The 20939-nt window shown below is 44.7% G+C and overlaps 1 protein-coding gene across 1 annotated transcript; it reads right to left on the bottom strand.

The window, feature by feature from the left end:
• Positions 1-12111: 12111 nt before the first annotated feature.
• OSR1 (odd-skipped related transcription factor 1) lies at positions 12112-19984 on the bottom strand. The gene is made up of 3 exons (XM_005485121.4): positions 19891-19984; positions 13897-14589; positions 12112-13346 (listed from the first exon to the last, which is right to left on the bottom strand). Exons 2-3 carry the CDS (start codon positions 14541-14543, stop codon positions 13211-13213), a joined length of 783 nt encoding a protein of 260 aa, XP_005485178.1. The 5' UTR covers positions 14544-14589; positions 19891-19984; the 3' UTR covers positions 12112-13210.
• Between the last annotated feature and the right edge of the window lie 955 nt (positions 19985-20939).

Here is a 20939-nt window from a genome sequence, read left to right as displayed (position 1 = left end):
TGTGAGATAAGATGTTTTTTAAGATGTTTTTGTTGTATAAACAAAGAATTTAAGTGCTCATTTTAACTGTGTATTCATGTCTCAGAGTCAAGAGACCCATCCCTGACCCACTTCACAGGCTGGCACTTTTGTAGCTTCAGAAGCATGTTATCTGAAGAGCCAACACAGCCATGTGCAGTTTGGATGTTACCCTAAAGGCAATACAGGACACTGAAGCTGGGCTTTCTAGAGCTCAAACTCACCATTCAACCTTTGCAATAGCAAGAAATAATAAACTTATATGTGCGACATATAACTCATGCCAGCCTACTCAGACATCATGTCTACAGAACACCCGTAAAAAATTAAGTAGAACAATTTCTATTTGCATATAATGAAGATGAAAATGTCAAAATATTTAAGTAAAAGTATTTTATCCTCCTCTTCAAACTGATTTTTGCAACAAAAGCTCAAGTGTGGACATTGACTCAAAAATAGATTCTGAGACATTCCAACTTGACTGTAAACCCTTCAGCGTGATCATGATTTTTGCTTCTGGAGACATGGATATTTGTTTGACCCTGGCAAGACACTACTCTGTGAATTAAAGAAAAAGAAAATAAGACATCTGGCTTCTGATTCACCGGCATGAGAAGAGTGACCAAGCGCCATTCAGCCACCATTGAGTACAGTGAGTTGTGGCTGACCATCCAGCTACCATGTGAGTACAGTGAGTTGTGGCTGACCATCCAGCCACCACTGAGCACACTGAATTGTGGCTGACCATCCAGCCACCACTGAGCGCAGTGAGCTTCACCTCTGCTGCAAAGTCTAACTCTAAACACTGCTCCTTCTCCTGCCAGATGATGACCTCTTTCTGCAAGCTCCCAAGTTTCACAAGACAAAGGGCAAGATGCAAACTGTGTTCCAGTCCAACTTGAATCTGACCCAGTTGGAATAAGAGAAGAGAATAAGCTGCCACCCACACACAGTTCGCAAGCAGGAAATAAAATTCAATTGTTTTATTTATGTATATTTATTTCTTTATAAGTATCTGCATTGTGTATTACCAGAGGATGAGTGTCTGGGTGTTAAGCTCGGGAAAACACTACAATTCATTTTGTATAGAAATATCCTTTTGCTGGTTTTGTTAATTAATATCATCAAGCCACAACTTCCTTGAATTTTGCTGGCATAATGAATTCAGACACCAGATTTAAGGAGTCATATATGAGTATTCATGAAACCTAGAACTGCAAAAATATTAATTGGAAATATTACTCACACATCTAATCAGGAAAAAGGAATATTGCCAGGCAACCAGTCCGGCCAGTGACAGTTTGAAAAGCAAATATCGGCTGTCCACACACAATTTATGTAGCAAAGATTATTTGGACAACACAAACACTGAAATACTCTCATGTAGTAAATATTTGTTCATTAATTTGACTAATTTTCTATTATGCTTTAAACAAACATTCTGAATATATTTTTGTTTTCTCCAGTTTTGCCAAATTTCTGTTACAGATTGCTGTATCTAAGTTACGGACTTAAACACAAAGCTCTGTGGCTTCATATGCTGCACACATACAAGCATCAGTGCTAAGTAAGAAGAGTGGCTGCTTTGATTAAAGTGTTTTGATTCATTTTCTATTTCATCCTAGATCACAAATGCTGTTGAATTTTGTCTCTTCAAGACATGCTATCTAAAACATTGGCATCACATGGTGAATATGGGATGGTTGAGTTGTCACTGTGAAATGTTTCCACAACAAAGAGATTAAAAGAATACAGGAAAAAGTTCTCAAATTGAAATATTACGAGGTGGTCTATACCATAAAGTGATCAGACAAACCTTTGGTACAACTAACTCACAACTTTAAAGCCAATGCCCATTTTGTAGCAAATTTCCTTTTGGCAGATCAATCCTCACTTCACATCAGCAGAAAAGGTGGAAGAGTTAAACTTAAGATTACCTTCCTCAATTAGCTTGTCAGCATTTTGAAGGACTAATCATTCCCAAGATACAAAAAGTCTTGAAACTTTTCCTGAAATAGCTGAGAAAAACTATAAGCTCTACCATCTACACAAGAAGTTCCCCACAGGTCAAAAAATGGTACATAAAAGCAGCCAAGGAGCCATGCATATGCCTATTCATACATGCATGTTCAGATAGGAATTACTGCCCTCAGCAATGCCAAACTCAAGAGTAGTTCGTATTCCCAACAGGATTTGGTAGCTCTTGCTTCTGAGAGCAACAACATAAAAAACCCCAAAGATGAATAAATACTATTTTGGAAATAGAGAGCCAGACTCAGTATGTCTTAACCACCTTTCAGTGTCCAATTTATTATTTTTTCAATCAAAAGTACAAGTTATAAATTCAAGATGTGCTGTATTAAAAGTCCTTTTTATGCTTATAAAACTAGGCAGAAGAAGCACTACAGTATTCTAGATAGTGTTGAAATATCACCATAAAGTGAATAATTTCATCCTAAATATATTTAAAATATATTTCTACATGTTTTTACATTTCTGCAATGCATTTTTTCTTTATATAAATATGCCAATTTTTCTTGCAAAGAACATTTGAACTTTTTGTAAACTGTTCAATTTCAATATGTTATGTAAAACTTCTTACCTGTGTTCCAAAAAGTTATTCTGCAATGAATTTTTGAATGATATATTCTGCAATGAATTATTCTGCAATGAATTTTTATTTGCATTTTTTGTTTTATATCTTGACAGAAAAAAAAAAAAAAAAAAAAAAAAAGTAAGGGAGTGGACATGGAACTCCCCATGGAGATCTCCACCTACCACATGAGAAATAAAATACTATTACATTATCAGTTTTTGGTCCACCGAGATTTTTGATAACCAGTTTAACAGTTAATAAACTTTCCTTCCACAAAGAGACAGCACATGGAAAAAACAGCATCTCAGAACTTTCTTTAGATTTTATAATGTTTCACTATTGAAGTTTACTGAAGACTACAAGCAAATACATAAGTATTGTAATGAGAGCCTGATGCAAACCTTTCCACATCTCAGGATGACCTCCCAGTCTTTTATCAGCATAAAACTCAAATGTTGGAACTTCAAATTCAGTTTACATGACTTCTCTTACCCTGGCTAGAAAAGGGCTAATTGATGTTCTGTGGTACTGCAGCTTGCTTCTCCATAGCTGGGTTTTCATTACAGCAGTTGCTACATTGACTCATAGGGCTCAGTATCTGAATTAGGGTTGGAGCCAAAGACAGAGCTGCTGTGCCACAGCTCCCTCTGCAAAGCAGCAAATGATGCTGAACGCTTGGACATTTTAGCATTACTGAATCTATGGCATTCGTTTATTAGCATAACAAGACTGTGCTGCTGACCTACTTTGCTCGTTAAATTAATGGAAGTTGGAGAAACTAAAAAAGAAAATCCTAGAGGGGTTTCTTTTCTGTGCCTACTTGGTTGGATCAGTAATTCCTTTTATTTTCATTTCTTTTCTCCTGGCTGTATAACCAGATGAATTTGGTTTAGATTATTTTCCTATTAACAAAAATTTCCCAGAGGTTCCTGGTATTTGCGTTCAGCTATTTCAGTAGCAGATATAACATTGCACTGGATACACCATCTACTGAAACAATGAAATTGTAAGGAAATCAGACACGTTCCCTACAGATGTTTGACCTAAAGCATATTGGAGTTGCCAAATCCACCTTTGAGTCACACTCTTCTCCATCTGGACATCTACAAAGACTGGTCCAAATGCAAGGAGTGATTTATAAACTGGGTACTCTACTGAAACCAACAATCATGAATTTAAGTTCCAAAATCAACTCTGTGAATGTTATACACTTGCAGCCAACAAAGGCTTTAGTTGGGACTTTCTGGCACTTTGTATCTCTGAAAACTGGGACACCATGAGTTGTGTCCCAATTTTGTTTGTTGTGTTTGGTGCTTGTATGTTAATTTTAGAAGTTTGGCTTTGGAATTCTGACTTCAAATCCCTGTTCACACTTCCAGGTTTAGTCAAGCCTCTCTTGATCTTTTTCTTCCATATTGTCCACAGTGGCAGGACATTTCTGCTTCTTTGTTGGGCCATGGAATTGCCCAGAAGAGGGACTTGTTCTCTCATTCACCATTCAGTCCCTTCTGATGCATCTGATTGCTCTCACAGGAATGCCAGTGGTAATAAGAGCTTTGTCCTTATGATCAGCTTTATCTGTGGTCATTCTACTTTTGCAAGATTGCTGTTGAAGGGAATTTGGTGAGTCTCCTGCACCCCAGGAGAACAGGACAGTATGTTCCATCCACCCAGGGATAAAATGCCTGTCTTGCTAAAATCATGATAACTGTGTAATAGATATTTCTCACAAACTCAGAAGAAAAAAAATCCCCACCTGGTAAGGAATACAAGATATCAGTCAACAAGACAAAAAGTCTGAAGCTGTATTTAAGACTTAAACTCTGTGCCAGAGGAAAAGAGAAGGAGACTTTGTGGATGACAGTTTCTGAGTAAAAGGCACAAATCACTGAGTCCTTCTTGCTGGCTTTTTCACTGAGTGAAATCTTTGCAGGAACTTAGTGTTGTTTCCATAATGTGATAATCGAGCTGTTACCAGTCCAGTGGAAAGGTTGTGTTCCAGAATATCAACAACTCTATCTGGTTTCCCCTTCTGTTCTCTCCAGTGGAGGGAATTACTTTTGTTACCCTTCATATGGTTTATATGCTTGATTAAGTACATTGGAAAGCTAAGGAAAGTGGACCATTCATTTAAACATTGAGGTGCAGAAAAAAAGGGACTTTGGTGAAAACACTGTGTCTCTGTGAATTTTCTTCCTTCTCCATTTTGAAAATCTAGTTTTCATTTTTGCAGCACTTTGACATAGACTTATTAGTCCATTGAGGGAAATAAACAGCTGGAAATAAACATTTCCCAACTGCTGGAGAGACACTAACTGTTTCCTAAGCCATATCCAAGTGGTCACCAAATAAAAGCATAAGGGAAAACCAATTCTTGGCCTGGATCTAAGTCTGTGCTAATGAAGAAATCAACAGTAGAGGGCTGGGTGAGTCATCCTCCTTTAAGTATCATCAAATATCCAGATTCTTAATTATTTATTGGTTGCTATGACCAGCAGCCAGCACTGTGCTCAGAGTTGTTCAGGGCAGCCTTCACCACACAGTCTAAATTTGGCATAACAGAAGTATCCAGCAATTCACTGGATGTTCAGTAGACATCCAGCAATGCACTTGAGGGGTGGTGAAAGCCAGAGATGTTTGTAAAGTGTTAGAGAAGTCATTTTCCAAGCAAAGTGCATTTTAAGGAGGAGCACAAAAATAAGTACACAATAGGCACCAAATGAATTAACTGGCACTTCAAAGGGAAGCCATGGAAAGTGGCACATTCTTGATGGTCTGTGATTTCTCCTTCTGCCACAGATGATGTTATTTCTTGTGTCCCTTTCAAGAACACTTACATAAACCCAGTTTCTTGCGTGCAAAAAGATAGGGAAAAGAACCTATCTTACCTAGGGAGAAGCCAGCCTGTAGCCAATATAGTTTCACTCACAGTACAAAATTTCCCATCTGAAGTGAAAAAAAATCATCTTGGGAAAAAATAAAGAATTTTGTTAAAGTTCAGATCAAACCATTCCAAAACAAAAATAAAAGTGTGTAATTAGCTGTTCTATCACCATGCTCAGTTACAACAAAATGCAACTCACAAGAAAAAATTCATCCTCAAGCCCTCATGACAGTGTGGCCAGCTACAGCAAGCCCTGAGCAGGTCCCAGTGAGACCAGCAGAACATCAGACTATAAGAGGCACCAGCATGAGGCTGCAGGTGCTCTCTGCATGCAGCAGAGACATCCAGGAAGGAGGAAAATGTGCAGAACAGAGGGGGCTGTGCCTGGAACACCAAGGTGGCCTCAGGAGTCTCTGTAAGTTTGGGAAGAAACATGGGGAATTGTTATTCTTGAGGTTTGAGAGCTCGACTACTATGAGATGGAAGAGCCTGAAAAGAGACTTTTCCTGGGTAGAGGAAGTCCCAGAGCCCTGTGCAGCTGTGTATTGCTGGCATCCTGCTTTGCTCTCTGCCATGCAGTGCAGTCCTCCCTCTGGACGTGTGTCTGTCTGGCCTCGAGGGCTATGGCAGATGAGGGAGGACAGTAGGGTCAGGAACGCAGTCATCAAGATGGAGCTATTCCCAAAATAGCATACAGACCTCTCCTACCTCATATAACTTTAGATGAGATCTGCTTTTACCTATTTTTATATTTTCTAACTGGGAAGTTTTCTCCTCCCTTCTCTGAAAATGTACCTGAGACTTCTTTTTTTAGCCTAGTACTGAACTCCTGGAGAATGAATAGATAAAAAGCGAGCCTCTAAGGAAATTCCAAGACATATATAAACTGAAATATCTTTACATACATTTGGAAGAAAGCCATGTTGTGTCTGGACAATCCTTGAAAGGATAAAAAATTGTTAAATAGATTCATCATTCACTCATAAAATGTGATTTGAGCAGCTCCAGTTTGAAACCAAAAGGCCAGAAAGAGAAAAGGTGTCGTGATGAGAGAAGGCTGGAAATTATGAAGTTGTTTGAAACAAGTGAAGAAAGCAAGACCATGAAGAGAATAATTCAGAGACTTAGAAAAAGAAAGATTTGTAGTGAATTTTGTTCTGGAAGACTTACTTGAGCTTGATGAAGAAGATCAGAGGTAGCAAAAAATAAAGGTCAGACTGAAATACAGTCATCAGATCCAGTGATGAGGGAAATAAAAATAAAGTTTCAGCAGCATGTAGGCAAACTAAAATGGACCTGAATAAAAGGCAGAAACACAGATTAAAATGGGCAGGACATGAATTCTATCAAGACTGAGGAAGAAAAAAAGATGAGAGAACTATTAGAAATGTGAATTTTATAAAAATAAATATTACCTGAGAAATAAAGATTGAAGAAGGAAAAAGAACCAAAAACTGTAAGTCTCTAGTACAAGTTGATATGTCCTGTTGAAAATCTAGTAACACTTCCTTTTTTTCCTCTCTCCTAAATGACATAGACTAATAGGAACAGAAGACAAAGTGGTAAAATAAAACTTAGGAAAATTAAAAGTAGACAAAAAAGTGATAGCTGGTCTCAATAGTATGGGTTTTGTGGCTGCAGCAAAACAATTACTAATTCACAACTTCAGCTGTAAAACTAGAATAGCTCTGTTTGATTCAGTCAAGTTGATGTAAAAGAGATGAACGAGCCCATAATCTCAGATTTCTTTATTACACACAAATAATGTAAATAATATTGAAAATTAAATGTGACTTCCATCACTCAAAGATCTAGCAAAGACAGAAGGCGCATTAGAAATCAGGAAAAGAAGCATGACATTCATCCCTTGGGAAAGAGCTGAGGTCCCTCATACGACCAGAACACATCTTCTTCTACTCAGCAATACAGTTCTCTAGTTGTTCAAATTGACTTGTTCCTTAGAAGATGCAATAAGAAAACAAAATGAACTGACCTTGCAAATAATTCAAGTGATTAGTGGTGACAAACTCTGTAGACAAACTTTTGGTAATCACTGACACTGATCAGATTGTTGGTTTATTTTTCAATAGCCACTGAGTCAGGAACTATAATGCTGCTATAAACTGGTTTGGTGCAATGTCAGACTCCAGAAAAGCATAGGAGTAAGGTGTAGGGGGAGTCAGCACCAGCAGCCAAGTCACAGGTGGAGGACAGAATGCCCCTTTTTAGTGATTTACCACATTTTTATCAGGTGTAACTGATAGTGGAATTACAGCCCCAGAGTGCAGCATAGAGGGAGATGTGAACTGGGAGGGGCAGAGACATTTGGGCACGACGGGGACCCTGGAAAAGCCAGGTCTGATAAAGGGCAGAGGGAACAGCCCGACACAACCCCGTGCTGAAGCCCCTGCCTTGCTCACAGGCCTGCTGCTGGTGCTCCTGCAGGACACTGCCCTCTGCATGCACACGGGTCTGCTGGGGACCAGTGGGACCTGCACCGAGCCTGTGGACAAATGCAGAGCTCCATCCAAAGCCGGGAACATTTCAAGCAGCTAGGCTGCTGTTTCTTTGAAGTTCTGCTGGATGCTGAGCACACTTCAGCCACTCCTTGAGTTTAAATAAGGTAAACTTGACTGTGCAAAACAAGTCAATGGCTTTGCTTGTGTCTCCCAGACTGAGAAGTGATTCTTCCTGAGAGAAGGGAAGCTTCATTCACAGCTGTAGCTCTCTGAGCAGTTAAATATGCATGTGGCCAAACTTGGTCCTTGTAAAACCCAATTGACTTCATTCAAAAAACTCCTATAAAGATGACTGATGTCATTGGAGTCCCACCAGGGATGAATTTGGCCCATGCCACTCCTCCTGTGTAGTCACTGGATAGGAATGTAGAGAAGAAAAGCATACTGGGCTCTAGGACTCCATCTCTCAACAAAACTGCCAGGGCTGGAAAAGAATTACACGGGAATATAAATTTGTCGTCCACAGTCCATTAGATCACCCAGATCAGGCCCTGCTTTCAGTTGCCCTCAGACAAACTGGAGTTTCTCCTTTCACTACTGAGGGTTGAGCAGGAGTTTTTACATGAGTGTGCCAAGTCTCCTGGGACCAAAATCAGCAGCATTACCCCAATTTATAGATGAAGAAACCAAAAGAGGGAGCCTAAATTACTTCAGTTTACATGTGGTGACAGAGGTAGAAAAGGTATTGAAACTACTTATGGCTCCTCGCCACTTAGGCCATGTATTCCTGTGACATATCTTTTATTTTCCCTCTCCTTTCCCCATCTCTCTTCTCCCCTGCCCCCAACCCCATCCACATTGTCTCTAGCCACACAACTGGGAAGCTGGGATTAATCCATCCCTAGGGAAACTGGGATTAATATACAACTCATGCGGAACCTTTAAAAACCCAATGATTTGTGGTCCCTTTTTCAGAGGCACATGCAATCCACAGCTGAAAAGTAACTATTTGCTGTTCCAGTGCACATTCTGAGAGAGGCTTTTGCTCTGTTTCATGAATGTGCACTGAAGACCCCATCTGACAGGATTTCTTCCTGCATCTAAAAAAAAGACAGGCTTAGTAGGCTGTGCAGAATCAGGCTCTTGTGGAGTAGTAACAGTTTATGGGCAGAAAAAGAATGACTGGAATGCAAAGAGGGGGAAAGAGAGCAAGAGATGTGCCAACACATCTTTATGTTTTCCTTCTGTAACTGGAAATGGTTAAAAAAAATTATTAAAATTTAAAAATCTGTGCTTCCTTTATAAATCTTGCAGGAAGGGGCAACTAGAGTCAGGTGCCCGGTTTTTTACTCTTGCAAACTCCCATTCAGGGATGTTTATATGATGAAAATGCAAAATTTAAAGCAACTGTGAAAACAGAATCAGCTCTCCATTGGCAGACAGAGGCCTAAGTAAGTTTTATTCACTGCATGAATGTTAAATTAAAACACTTGCAAAGATAGAAAATAAAAAGAAAGAGAGGGAAGGCAATTAATCATTCAAATTGTTATCCTGATTCAAAAGGCACATTTCCCATCTAATTCCTTTCATTTATTTTGGGGTTTAGTACAACTTATCTCTTCTGACTCATGATTTCATCTTTACTTTGCTTTCCTTGGAATCGCTGAACTGATACTGCCTAGCAAATTTCAAAATGCTGGAGGGAAAAGGCAAACTGTTCCCCCATGCAGCTGGGAGCATGACCAGATAGATAGCCTTTGTTAGCACCAGGGCAAAAGTGGCCTTCTGGGAGGAGGAAATACATATTTAAGTGTAGTACAAGTGGCATTGAAAGGTTGTATGTGCATCCTGTGCTCGGCATGCCCACGTAGTTTTAATACATCTGCATTTCCAATTATGTCAGTTCTAGAGGTTTTCTTTTTCTTTTTAATTGCACATAAAATTGCAGGTCCCAAGAAATTCTTGGCAGTCAGATCCCCAAGCTTCAGCTTTTCAAATGAAACGCTTCTCATGCCCAGCTGGGAGGAGTGGTTTCTCCACCTTTGCGACCCCGCAGCTCTAATGGTTCCCAGGAACCAGTCACTGACACGGTTTCTTACCTCGCCACGGGTGTTTCGGTTTCCCGGTGTTAAGGAGGAGGTAGAGCGACCGTGGGAAAGCCTCGGCAAAGTGACCCGAGTCCCTTCCTCCTTCCCTGTGCACCCGACTCGGGTTTCTGCCTCGTAGTTACGACCCCTGAAAACCTGGTTCCGAGCGACAGTGCCCTTTACTTTCTCGCTCGGCGACAGGATCCCGGGCGCATCCTTGTTCGCTTACTTGGTGCCAGGAGCGACACAAGAAGGACGGGGAAGTCCATCGGGGATTTTCTCTCTGATTCTCCGTTTGGAAGGGCACGGAGGAGGATGAACCACCCAGCCTTCAGGCTGCGTGTCTGTGCTCGGGGCTGCCGGTCCGGCCTCGGCGCGGCGCGGGATGCGGTGCCCCTGGCGGGGCAGCGGGGCTGGCGTGTCGCACGGAGCGCTCCGGGGCAGCGACCCACGCCGCGGAAAGGCGGCCGCTCCTGCGGGGTTTGCGCAAGGCAATCCCTCTAAACCCCCACGGAGGATCGGGGAGAGGCACGGAAGGCGACACCTTCAAATTGCCTCCGAGAAGAGCTGCCGAGCAGACATGCCGAGCCAGCGCCGCGGCGGATGCTCCTCGCTGCGGCCGGGCTCCGCGCAGGAGATGCCGGCGGAGCGCAGCGGAGCGGCGCGCAGGGCTCCGCGCCCGTCCCGCCCTCCTCCCGCGCAGGGCCGGCCCTGACGGCTGCCTGCAGGTTACTGCGGACCTCACCCCGCACCCCGCCCTTGCTGCTTTTCAGCTGCCAAAGCCAAAAACCCTGTCGCAGCGTGAGAAGCCAGTGCGGGTGGGAAGCAAAGCCGAAGCAAAGCCGAAGCAAGCCGTCTTCAAACTCTGCCCACGCTCCCAGCCCCCGGAGCTGGATGCAGGCACAGGCAGCACTTCTCATCCCGAGCTCCCCGAGGGCTTTCCCACGCTGGAAGTGGGTCCGCAGCCCGTCCTGCAAGTGCCTTTTCATTAGTTACGGTGCGCTGGAATGGGTGTCCAATAAATAAGAGGGGGAGAGAGGTTTCTTCTCCCTCCCCTTACACTAAATGAGTTAGAAACGCACCTTTTTCCCTGTCCCTGATAGGATTCTTTGACCAAATTAAGGAATAATTACTAAAAGCGGCAGGGGGGAAGGCGAAAGGATTGCACCGGACCGAGCGGCTGGCTCGGCCAGCATCCGCTCCTCGGCCGCGCAGGAGCCGCTGGGCAGCTCCGAGGTCACCTCTGCCCCTTCGCTAATTTGCAAAAAAAAAGAGGCTTCTCTTATCGCGGGGGCACTGACTTGTGACGGGAGGAGGAAGGTTTAGGGTTTGCCGAGAGGACGAGAAAGGACGGCGGCAAGAGGCGCTTCAAAGGCTCGGGCGGATGCCCCAGCGCTGCGCTCTCTCCCCCGTCTCGATCCAAAGAGGTTTCGCAGTGGAATAAACATCTCTGATCTAAGACAGCTGCCGGGAATCAAAGGCCGCCCCAATCAGCGCGGAGCGGGCCGAAGATGTGACTGAAAAATGCCCTCTCTGGACAAAGGCGGGAATGGGGGTGCGAAGGCGTCTCTGCCCGCAGCGCCTCCAGGCACCGAGAGCAGCCGCAGCTCACCCATTACTCATCTGATTTGTTTTATAACACTTCTGACACCTAATCTTATCAGCTAATACCCACGATTTAGTTACCCAAGACGATATTTTTCCTCACTAGTGGCAAAATTATTGGACTCTCCGCAGATGTTTACTTTTGTCAGGACTTTAAAAAAAAAAAAAAACAAAACCAAACAAACAAAAAAAAAAAAGAAAAAAAGAAAATTCAAATTAAAAAAAAAATAAAAAGAGAAGAAAAGGAAAGGAAAATTAGAAGGGGGAAAACTAATGCATAGAAAAAAGATCCAGACTTTCTAGGTAGAACGGTAGAAACAACCACTGAGAAAATAACAACTTAACTAAGAAAAAACTATAAAAAAATAAATACGTTCTGAATATTGACACAGAGGGTTTACCAGGGAAGAGATCAGAGATCAGAAACAAAACGAACACATATGTATTCCATGCAGACTTGCCTGTAAAATAACAATTTATTTTAATACTTAAAAACCACACACAATCCAGTGATAAATGTCAATTACCAATAATCAGCATAAAGTGCCAAACAGCCATACAACTTTTTTTTTTTTTTAATAAACAGAACTTATTGGAATGTCTCTTAATTTGAATACACTGTTCAGAAAGCCAGCATTTAAAAAAATACGCTCTCAAGTTGAGATTTGTTCTCTCACACCAGGACACATGAAGACTTTAAGTACCACTAAAACCACGTTGTGCATACCGTCAGTTTGACGTACTGCCATCTTTCTTTCCTCTGGGTTTTTTAAATAAGTCCAGAAGTTACAAACTTCCTCACAGCACACTAGACCACAAGGTAATAAAAAAGTTCTCCATGTCCCATGAACACTGATTTGTCCCAACACCAGGAACACGCGGGTCTGAGATCTGGATGCATTTTCTAACGCATGATAGAACTCCCACTTGAGAGACTTAGGTCATTTCCAAACATTAATTTTCTTCTTTTCTGAAAACAAACTAGCAAATAAGATTTGCAAGTTGCCCCTCTCCTTGTCTTAATGGTGCTGTGATGAGAAACCACGGTTTCAGTTCTTAATTGTCTTCTGGAATTCTTTGTATTTCCTGAAGTGTAAAAATAAGAAGCTTTATACAGTCAAAAAAAAAAAGTATAAAATAAGAGTTTGGATTTTCTTAAGTAATACTTTTGGAAGCTACGATTTTGGTTGTTTTTTGGGTGTTTTTTTGGGTGGGGGCAGGGTTGGTCGGGGGTGTCTTGTGGGGTTTTGTTTGGTTTTAAAGAGATTCCTGTCCAACACGTGAGCACCACCTTTTGGCATAAAGTTTATCAAAGCCACACAAGTCAGCTAGCACTCTCTGTATCATTCACGTATATTTTAAACTCAAAATAATCTTTTCACCCACGACTTAGGAAGTTAACTGCTTGGACAGGGAATTGAAGGGGTGCAGATTTTGCCCTTTTGAAAGTAGAAACAAAAGCAAAGCACAAAGTCCAGTGCTCCCATTCTGAAAATTTTGTTTCTGCTCTAGTTTTGGTGTAAAGTCTGAAGGGGAGGAAATGTTCATAGAAGATGGAGATTCAACACTTAAGTTTGGCAGGTTTCAGTTCCTTTACTTGCGTGTGCAGTGTCTTGTGGACCGCTAGTGTTCTGGACTGGCAAAATCCTTTCCCGCATTCTTGACATTTAAAAGGCTTTTCTTTAGAATGGATATATCTAGAGAGAGAAAAACAATTGACATGTCAGAAATAACTGGCCTAAACTCAGCAGCAAGACACCTGGGGGAGAATGGGCTGGACATTTCTTACACCTACTGCTGAGATTGAGAGTGCTAGAGCGTGGTTCTTGGGCAAGTGTTGGTATGTATGCGTGCAAGAGAGGGGCCCATCAGAGGGTGCATCATTATAGGGTGCCTTTCTTAGGGATAAAGAACTTCTCTTTTACTTTGGGGTCACCAGACTGTATGTCTTCATGACACTTCTGAGTTATCATAGAGGCAGAAGACACATGATGCAAATGGAGGCTGAAAACATCTGTAGAAGGAAAAAGGAGGTTGTGAAAGTTGTCTTGATGGAGTGAGTGAGGTATGTCTTCCACTGTGAGTTACCTGGGCTCTTCCACCAACAGTGGGCAGAGGAAAAACTAGAGGGAACACTCTTGGTTGGATGGGTACTTTACCTCTCTTATAAAAATCTTGAGTATGGATTGGTAACTGGGAGAGTACAAATACACAAGGGAAAAAGAACAGGGAAAGAAAAATAGTTACCTGTGATCCCTCAGGTGATCCTGTCTTCTGAAAGCCTTGTGACAAATATCACATGTGTAGGGCCGTTCGTCAGTGTGGGTTCTTTCGTGGATCAAAAGGTTGTAGGACTTGGTGAAGTGCCTGCCACAGAATTTACACACAAACTCCTTCTTGGTTTTGGACGGTAACCTTCCCCGCGTGGGTTTCTTTTCTGGAGAGAGTTTAGTCACCTCAAGCAAAGACCCCAGCCCTGCTGGTGAGCCCTGACTGTCTGCCTGTCCCAGTTTAGAGTGGTCCTCTTGCGTGGCAGCCACTGCTAAGTTGGCAAAGTCAAAGCGGGGTTTGGCTTTGAGGGTCATGTTGGCAGCCTCTTGCTTGGGCTGGATGACATGTGGGAAGAGCGGGAAGGTGGGCAGCTGGAACCGTGCGTCTACCAGGCTGGAGACGCCGGGCACTTTGGAGAAGGAGGAGCGGGGCAGATGCATGGCCGGGTAGCCCAGAGTCCACTGGTGCAGGTGCACGGCGTGCAGGGCACTGAAGCCATAAAGGTTGGAGAGGTGGTCGGAGGGCACGGCGGGCAGCCCGTTGAATGCTTGCAGGAAGGAGTAGTTGGTGAGCTGCAGGGAAGGATGGATGGGCACTGGCGCCGGCAGGGTTTTACTTCCCATGGTGGCCGCTCAGGAGGAGGATCTTCGGAAGAGGGGAGGAAAATATCTGGAAAATAAAGATGGGAGGGGAAGAGGAAGAAGTAGATTTATTTTAAATTAAAGCACCTTACCTCACCCCTAATCAATATCCCTCTCCAAAGCCGCAGGAAGAGGTTGCCTTGGAATTAGAGGCCTCGCCAGGTCTTTGCTGGGAGTGCATCCCCAGATTCTCCCTCTCCCCATCTCTCTCTTGCACACAAAAGTTGCACTGCATCCACAATCATTCACTTCCCAGCAGCATCCCCTGCTGCACAGACTTCCAATGATCTTGTACACGGGGACAACCGAGATGCCATTTTTGGCCCAAAAATCTCAGTCATATCCCAGTAATTTATAATCCCTTCCTAGGTGACCTCAGCTTTTAGAAAGTAGTGAGATACTGCCCACTACATCTGTCCAGAGAAGCTGCATTTAGCCCTGGCCCTTGAGGTGACACAGGGAAGGGTGAGGAGCTTCCTGCTCCTGGGTCACTCAGCTCCCTCTGGTCTGGCCTCAGCCAAGACTCTGAGGTGGTGAAGAACTGCATGGTCTCCCTCTTTCAGAAAAATAAAATAATTTTGGTGAAAAACATTATGGGGAAGATCCCTGCCAAAGTCCTCTCTCTTGTGTAATGCAAAAAGAAAGAGGAAAATGCTGAATTTGGTTGACAAACCTGAAATGCCATTTGCTCTTCCCAGAGAGAAATGCCTGGCCTCAAACTCACTTCCTAATCTAAGCAATTGCTTAATTAGAGCTCTTCAAAAGGCTAAAAGACGAGGACTGGCGAGACCCTTCCCATGGGGCACCCAGACCAGCAGCTGCAGGGCCTCAGCCCTTCCCTGGGCTGGGTGCCACCACTTTGGTCTGGGTTTCAGGGTCCTGCCAAGCCCCTAGCCTCTCTTCTGGGCCAGATCCCTACATGTCCCACCCCACAAGACGGAGGGGAAAATGCTACAAGGCAGCAGCATTCAGGCACATCTGGCCCAGTCTGAAAATTCAGCCCTGGCTGCTGTCAACCATTTGGCAGTGGATGCCTCCTGAGGGTTGTTGGTGGGGACACAGCTTCCTCCCTTTGTGGGTGTGAGAGCACCCATGGCTTTTGGAAGAATCATATCCCTTCAGCCCAGAGAGCCTCCTCCTTACTCCACAGCCCTTAACTTATATTCACTTTCCCCTCAGTGAGCTCTGGGATTTGCCTTCAGTGGGGCTATTTGCTGCCAGAATCCCCACAGGTTTGCTGCAGTGTTCCCACAGGATCCACACAACAGGATCTTTGTAAGATCCTGACTGGGTTCCTGCTGAGCTTCGGCAGGTTCCCCCATGAGATCCCCACAGGGTCCTCACAGTATTCAGATTAGAATTCATCCCCATGTGAAGAGTGAAGGCCCTTTGGAGAAACAGGCAGCAAAGTGTAGCAGAGCAGTAATTGTCCCTCTGAGCTGGAAGTCTGGGGGTGTGGAAACTGCTGGTGGAAGAGGTCTAAAGACCAGGGAAACAATTCTGATTTATATGTGTGCTGTTGCCTGGAAAGAGGAGCTGCGGCTGGGAGGGTGTGAGAGGGAGAAGCTTACTCTGAGCAGCTCTATACTCCAGGCCCACCTTTCACTCTGCTTTACATAAATCAGCAGCAGGAAGAGAGACTCAAACCTTAGAGGAATTCCACTGCAATGACCCAGAATAAGAGATTGTGACATTTTTTGGTTTTCAATTGGATACATTTCTGATAGTGACTGATTGAAAAATGCACACATTATATTCTCTATTCTCCTCCCTTTGGTCTTTTTCCCCTATTTCTATTTTTTGGGGATTGGGGGTTTTTGTTTTGTTTTGTTTTGGTGGGAGTTTTTGTGCTTGGGGATTTTTTTTGGTTGGTTTTTTTTTTTTTCTGAACTATTTAGAGCTGTTGAACCAACCAGACTGTTTTGTTGCTCTGCTGGGAATATACTTTTATTTAGTTAGTGCTGCCTATACACTAAGCATGTCCACATCACAGCACAAATGCCTCAGCTGGTGACCCCAAGAACAAAGTGCACAGAAAACACTCTTGTCCTCTCATCTGGGTACCTGAAAATGTCTGTTTCTGTCCTTCACAATGGCTCCATGTCCATTTCTCTGTCTAGGTAACTCTAGATCTCTCAAATATGAAACCGGCTACTGCAAATGGTGTTTATCCCTCTTTCTTTCTTTGTATTCTTAGCAAACACTTAATATGGAATATTTAAGCAGAAATCTACTACGTCAATATGGGTAAATTCTTGCTTGAAAATATTTTAAAAATTCTCTTTACATTTTCCCAATAAAGAACAAGGCACAAACCAAGGAGAAATGCAGTCAAGTCATAATAACACCCCTTACACCCGCAGTTTTTTGGTTCTTGCTAGAGAAGTTCTGTTAAATTAAAAAAAAAAAATCCTAAAAAGGATGAAAAAGCAAAAGACGACAAGGGAGAAAAAGAAAAAGAGAGAGGAGGAGAAAATAAGAAGGAAAAAGAGGCAGGAGCAGACTGTTCATGTTACTACAAGTTTTTTGGCACTTTTCCAGAAATGTAAGCTACACTTTTGCTCTGTACGACCGGGATAGTCGAAAATATGGATGAAGAGCAGGCTATTTCATAAAGTCCCCTCACTTAGGGACATCAAAGCGAATGTGTTTCACAGTGTAGTAGCTCTCTGGTCTCCCACTTGCCCGCAGAGAGATCAACGTTTCTTTGATTTCGGTGTCACCTCCACCTTTAATTCTGCTTCATGTAAACAGATCGTTATCTGGTCTTCTTTTTTTCCCTCTTTTTTTACAGAAGAAGACCCCGCGAGTTCTCTGCTTGAATTCCCCCATTGCAATAAAACTGTACGGGGTTTTCTTTTTTAACACAAAGTAGCTCGGTGAGTAATTAAGAACAAAACACTTGTGTTCTGACTGAAACAAAACCCACTCATGCCAAGATAAATTTACCCTGCAAAATAGGATCATAAACTTGAAAGTCTACATCTGTCTCCAGCTTTCTTACCCTTTGCCCTGAGTGAAGATACGGTAATGCTATTGTCCAGTTGCCACTGTTTTAAAACCATTTCAATCTTAACCTTCCAGATTAAATTCTACCTACTCTATACGCCGGAAAAAAATATATATAGACACGTTTTTCTGTTGGTAGCACAGCAAGAGGATAAATTAAATGGATTTTTCAGTAATCTTGTGACTAGTCGGTACTTTTCCTTTCTACATTGAATTATCAATTTCCGATGTATCCTTTGAAAGGGATATTTGTAACATTAAATACCTGACTCATAAATAATGAGGTTTGCTAATTAGTTCCACATGGAAGAATGGAGGAGGTAAATTACCCAGAGAACGTTGCTTATTTTTACAAACATGACAAAGTAGCGGACATAAAATGATGCATTCTTGCGACAAACTACAGCAATCAGGTTCTTCCGTAAAAAAAAAAAAATGTTCCCCAGTTTTGCTGAATTTTTTCAAGCCTGGTAGCCCTGTCCTTTCGGCTGCACGCACCGGTGTGCAGCATTTTGCCACCAGGTCGCTTATTTATTTTGTCTCCTTTGAGGGGAAGAAAGTTTCCCTTCCTAAAGTTAAAGCCGAGAAATGGAGCTTGTAAGTTATTTGTGTTTGGGAAACTAAGTGGAAAGGAAATAAAATTGCCCTTTCCCTCTGCATTTTTCGAGCGTGGTGCTCTTGAGGAATAAAATGCATTGTTCAACACAGATTTATTCAAAGTATTAATGAAGTGTGCAGAATCTATTAAAGCAGGTTTATTTGGGGCTAATTGAGCGTGAAAGAGTTAATTACTAACATTAATGAGGACTGGAAGGACTCAGTCAGCGTGTGCCTTGGATATCTCCGCTCAATCCTTATAAAATCATCATTCACATTTTATCACGAAATCGGTGTTGACAAGTCTCCCCAGACCACCACTGCGAGCGCGGGTGAACGAGATGGGCTTTAGTTTCTCAAATAAAAATAATAATAATAATAATAGTAAAGAATAGCCGGGGGGTGAGTGCACCATCGCTGGCCGCGCTGCCCGGGCAGCTCTCCTTCTATGCAGAGCAGCGGAGATGCCGCGCTGGGCCCCGGGGGAGCAGCGGCTGCGGGGCCGCGGCGGGAGCGCTGCGGGCGTGGGTGGCGCGGCCGCAGGGGCAGCTCCTCACCTTCTCCCCGCACGGGTTCCTAGGCAGGTCTGGGGGTACTGTGCTTGTGCCTTTGCAATCCCCTCGGGTGTTGAAGGGCCTCCAGCACAACATTCGCCCTCGCTTTCTCCCTAGAGAAATACCCGCTGCCTCCCCTGCACGGGAATACATCGTCCTTGCTCTCTCCCGGCCGCAGGGAGGATTCCTTGTCTTTGCCCTCCCCGCTTCCCACGGCCACAGTGCGCACAGGGGAGCGGGCATGGCCGAGGCTTTGCGGTGCCAGCGCGGGGGCACGGCCGAGCATCCCCGGGCCCGCTCCCGCATCGGGGCTCTGCCTTGAGCCGCAGCCCCGGCCCACGCTGCCGTGGGATCAAACCTCTCTCCCAGCTCACTCCGGAGTTACTGAACTGGACCCACGGCGCACCTGTCCGGGACCCTCCTGCCTGGCTCGCGATTTATCGAACAATTCCTGCGGCGCTACAATAATCTCCAAAATGCTCTATTTTTATAGTTTCCCTGCCAAAAGCCAACCATAACAACCATACTCTAATCCTCGGCTTTGCACTGACACTTTACAGGCTCGGCCTCGAGAGAAACTTAGTCTCTCTTGCGCTGAACTTGTTTCGATCAGACAAATATAAACACCAGGCTCATTCCTGTTATGGCCTTGGGAAGAAAGAGAGAAGGCTTTTCAGATCCTAAAACACTGGAGTTGCAAGAAAAGGAGAAAAAGAAAATAAGGAACCTCTCAGAAATAAAGAAAGAAGAGAAAGAAGTGGAAAGACATGCCAATAATAGAAAGGAGAAAAGCTAGAAGTTCAAGGCCGTAAAGGACATGCAGGCTTCTGTTTTGCTCGTATGTGTCATTTTGAGCTCGGGTTTGAAACACTGCTTCTCCGCAAGGGGGGAGACACAACTTTGAAAGGGGGGGACAAATCTTAAAATAGCATCAAAATATCCGAGACCCATGTGAAGGCTTACCCCAGCCCTCCGCCCTCCCCAAAGAGAGCAGTCCTCCTCACGTGAACCACAATATCCACGCTTCTGCACCATCCAGCGGGTTGTGGGAGGGGATGGGGGCGAAGCAAGAAAGGAGGTAAAGTAAAGGAAGTGTTTGAGTCGATATCCCCAACCCCCGAGGCTTGGCAAAACAAAACCAAACAGAACGAGTTGTTCTTTTTATTTACCTAATCCCGATCTGTGCTCCACCGCTGGCAGCAGTTAAAAGATCCTGGGCTAAATTGGAGCTGGTAAAATAAAATAATGGAAAAAATAGGGAAAAAAAAAAAAAAGAAAAGAAAAAAAAAAAAAAAAAAAAAAAAAAGAAAAACGGAGGTTGGGCTAGGTCAGTGTCTGTGCTGGCCCTGGGGGGCACAGCTCACCCCACCCACCCCACTGCTCCTCCAGCGGGTACAGGCAGATCCCAGCGGGGCCAGGTGTCCAGGTGCTCCGGCCGGCGCGGCCGGAGGTGCTCTCCCTGCTCCTGCTCCCGGCGCCGGCTGCGTGCGCTGGAGTGCGAACGCGCCCGGGAGCGGCCGCGCTCAGACTGAACCGATCCCTTCGCTCCTGCCTCCTCCTTATTTCAACCCCCCCGCCCCGCTCCCCCCTCAGCCTCCCACCGCACTCCGGGCATGCGCACTCCGCCGCAAAGTTCCTGGCTGGGAAGAACCAACTTTTCAGCCCGCTTCTCCGGGAGGCGCAGCAGCCCGGGCTCGCAGCCCGCGAACCTCTCCTCGCTCCCCCCTCCCCGCTCCCGCAGCCTCTCCCGGAGCATCTCCCCGGCCCCCCCCCTTCCCAGCCGGAGCGTCCTCCCGGGGGATCCCCGCGGGCTCCCCGCGCAGCTCCGCGGGTTCGGGACGCTCCCCCGGCGCCGCTGAGCGGCAGCGCTGCCTGCGCCGATCCGGCCCCGCCGCTCCGCTCTGCACCTCACGGCTGCGAGCCGCGCCGAGCCGCGCCGAACCGCGCCGAACCGCGCCGCGCCTCCTCCCCGCCGGGCAGAGCCGCGGGACAGCACTCACCGGAACCTGCCCAGAGGGCGGGAGGGGGACAAAGGCAGAAAGGATGAAAAAGTGGGGAGGAGGATGGAGGGAGGGATCTGCTCCCGCTGGATGGATTTAGGGAACGCAAGTTGCTCTGCCTCTCTGAGAAGATCCTCAGAGAGGATCCCGTGAGCCGCTTACCTGTGAGGGGTCCACCCCCGGGAGGACGCTTCCTCCGTCCGTCCCAGCATCCCTCC

The sequence above is a fragment of the Zonotrichia albicollis genome, chromosome 3, assembly GCF_047830755.1.
Source record: "Zonotrichia albicollis isolate bZonAlb1 chromosome 3, bZonAlb1.hap1, whole genome shotgun sequence".
NCBI lineage: Eukaryota > Metazoa > Chordata > Aves > Passeriformes > Passerellidae > Zonotrichia > Zonotrichia albicollis.
The sequence above is the reverse complement of the archived record's forward strand: the minus strand, read 5'-3'. Positions and strand labels throughout refer to the sequence as shown.

Bases quoted from the DNA above. Each gene is read 5' to 3' on its own strand.
- OSR1 (XM_005485121.4), bottom strand. From the start codon at position 14,543: ATGGGAAGTAAAACCCTGCCGGCGCCAGTGCCCATCCATCCTTCCCTG. The intron at 13,347-13,896 runs GTAACTATTTTT...TTCTCTCTCTAG, and splicing joins GATCACCTGAGGGATCACAG to ATATATCCATTCTAAAGAAA.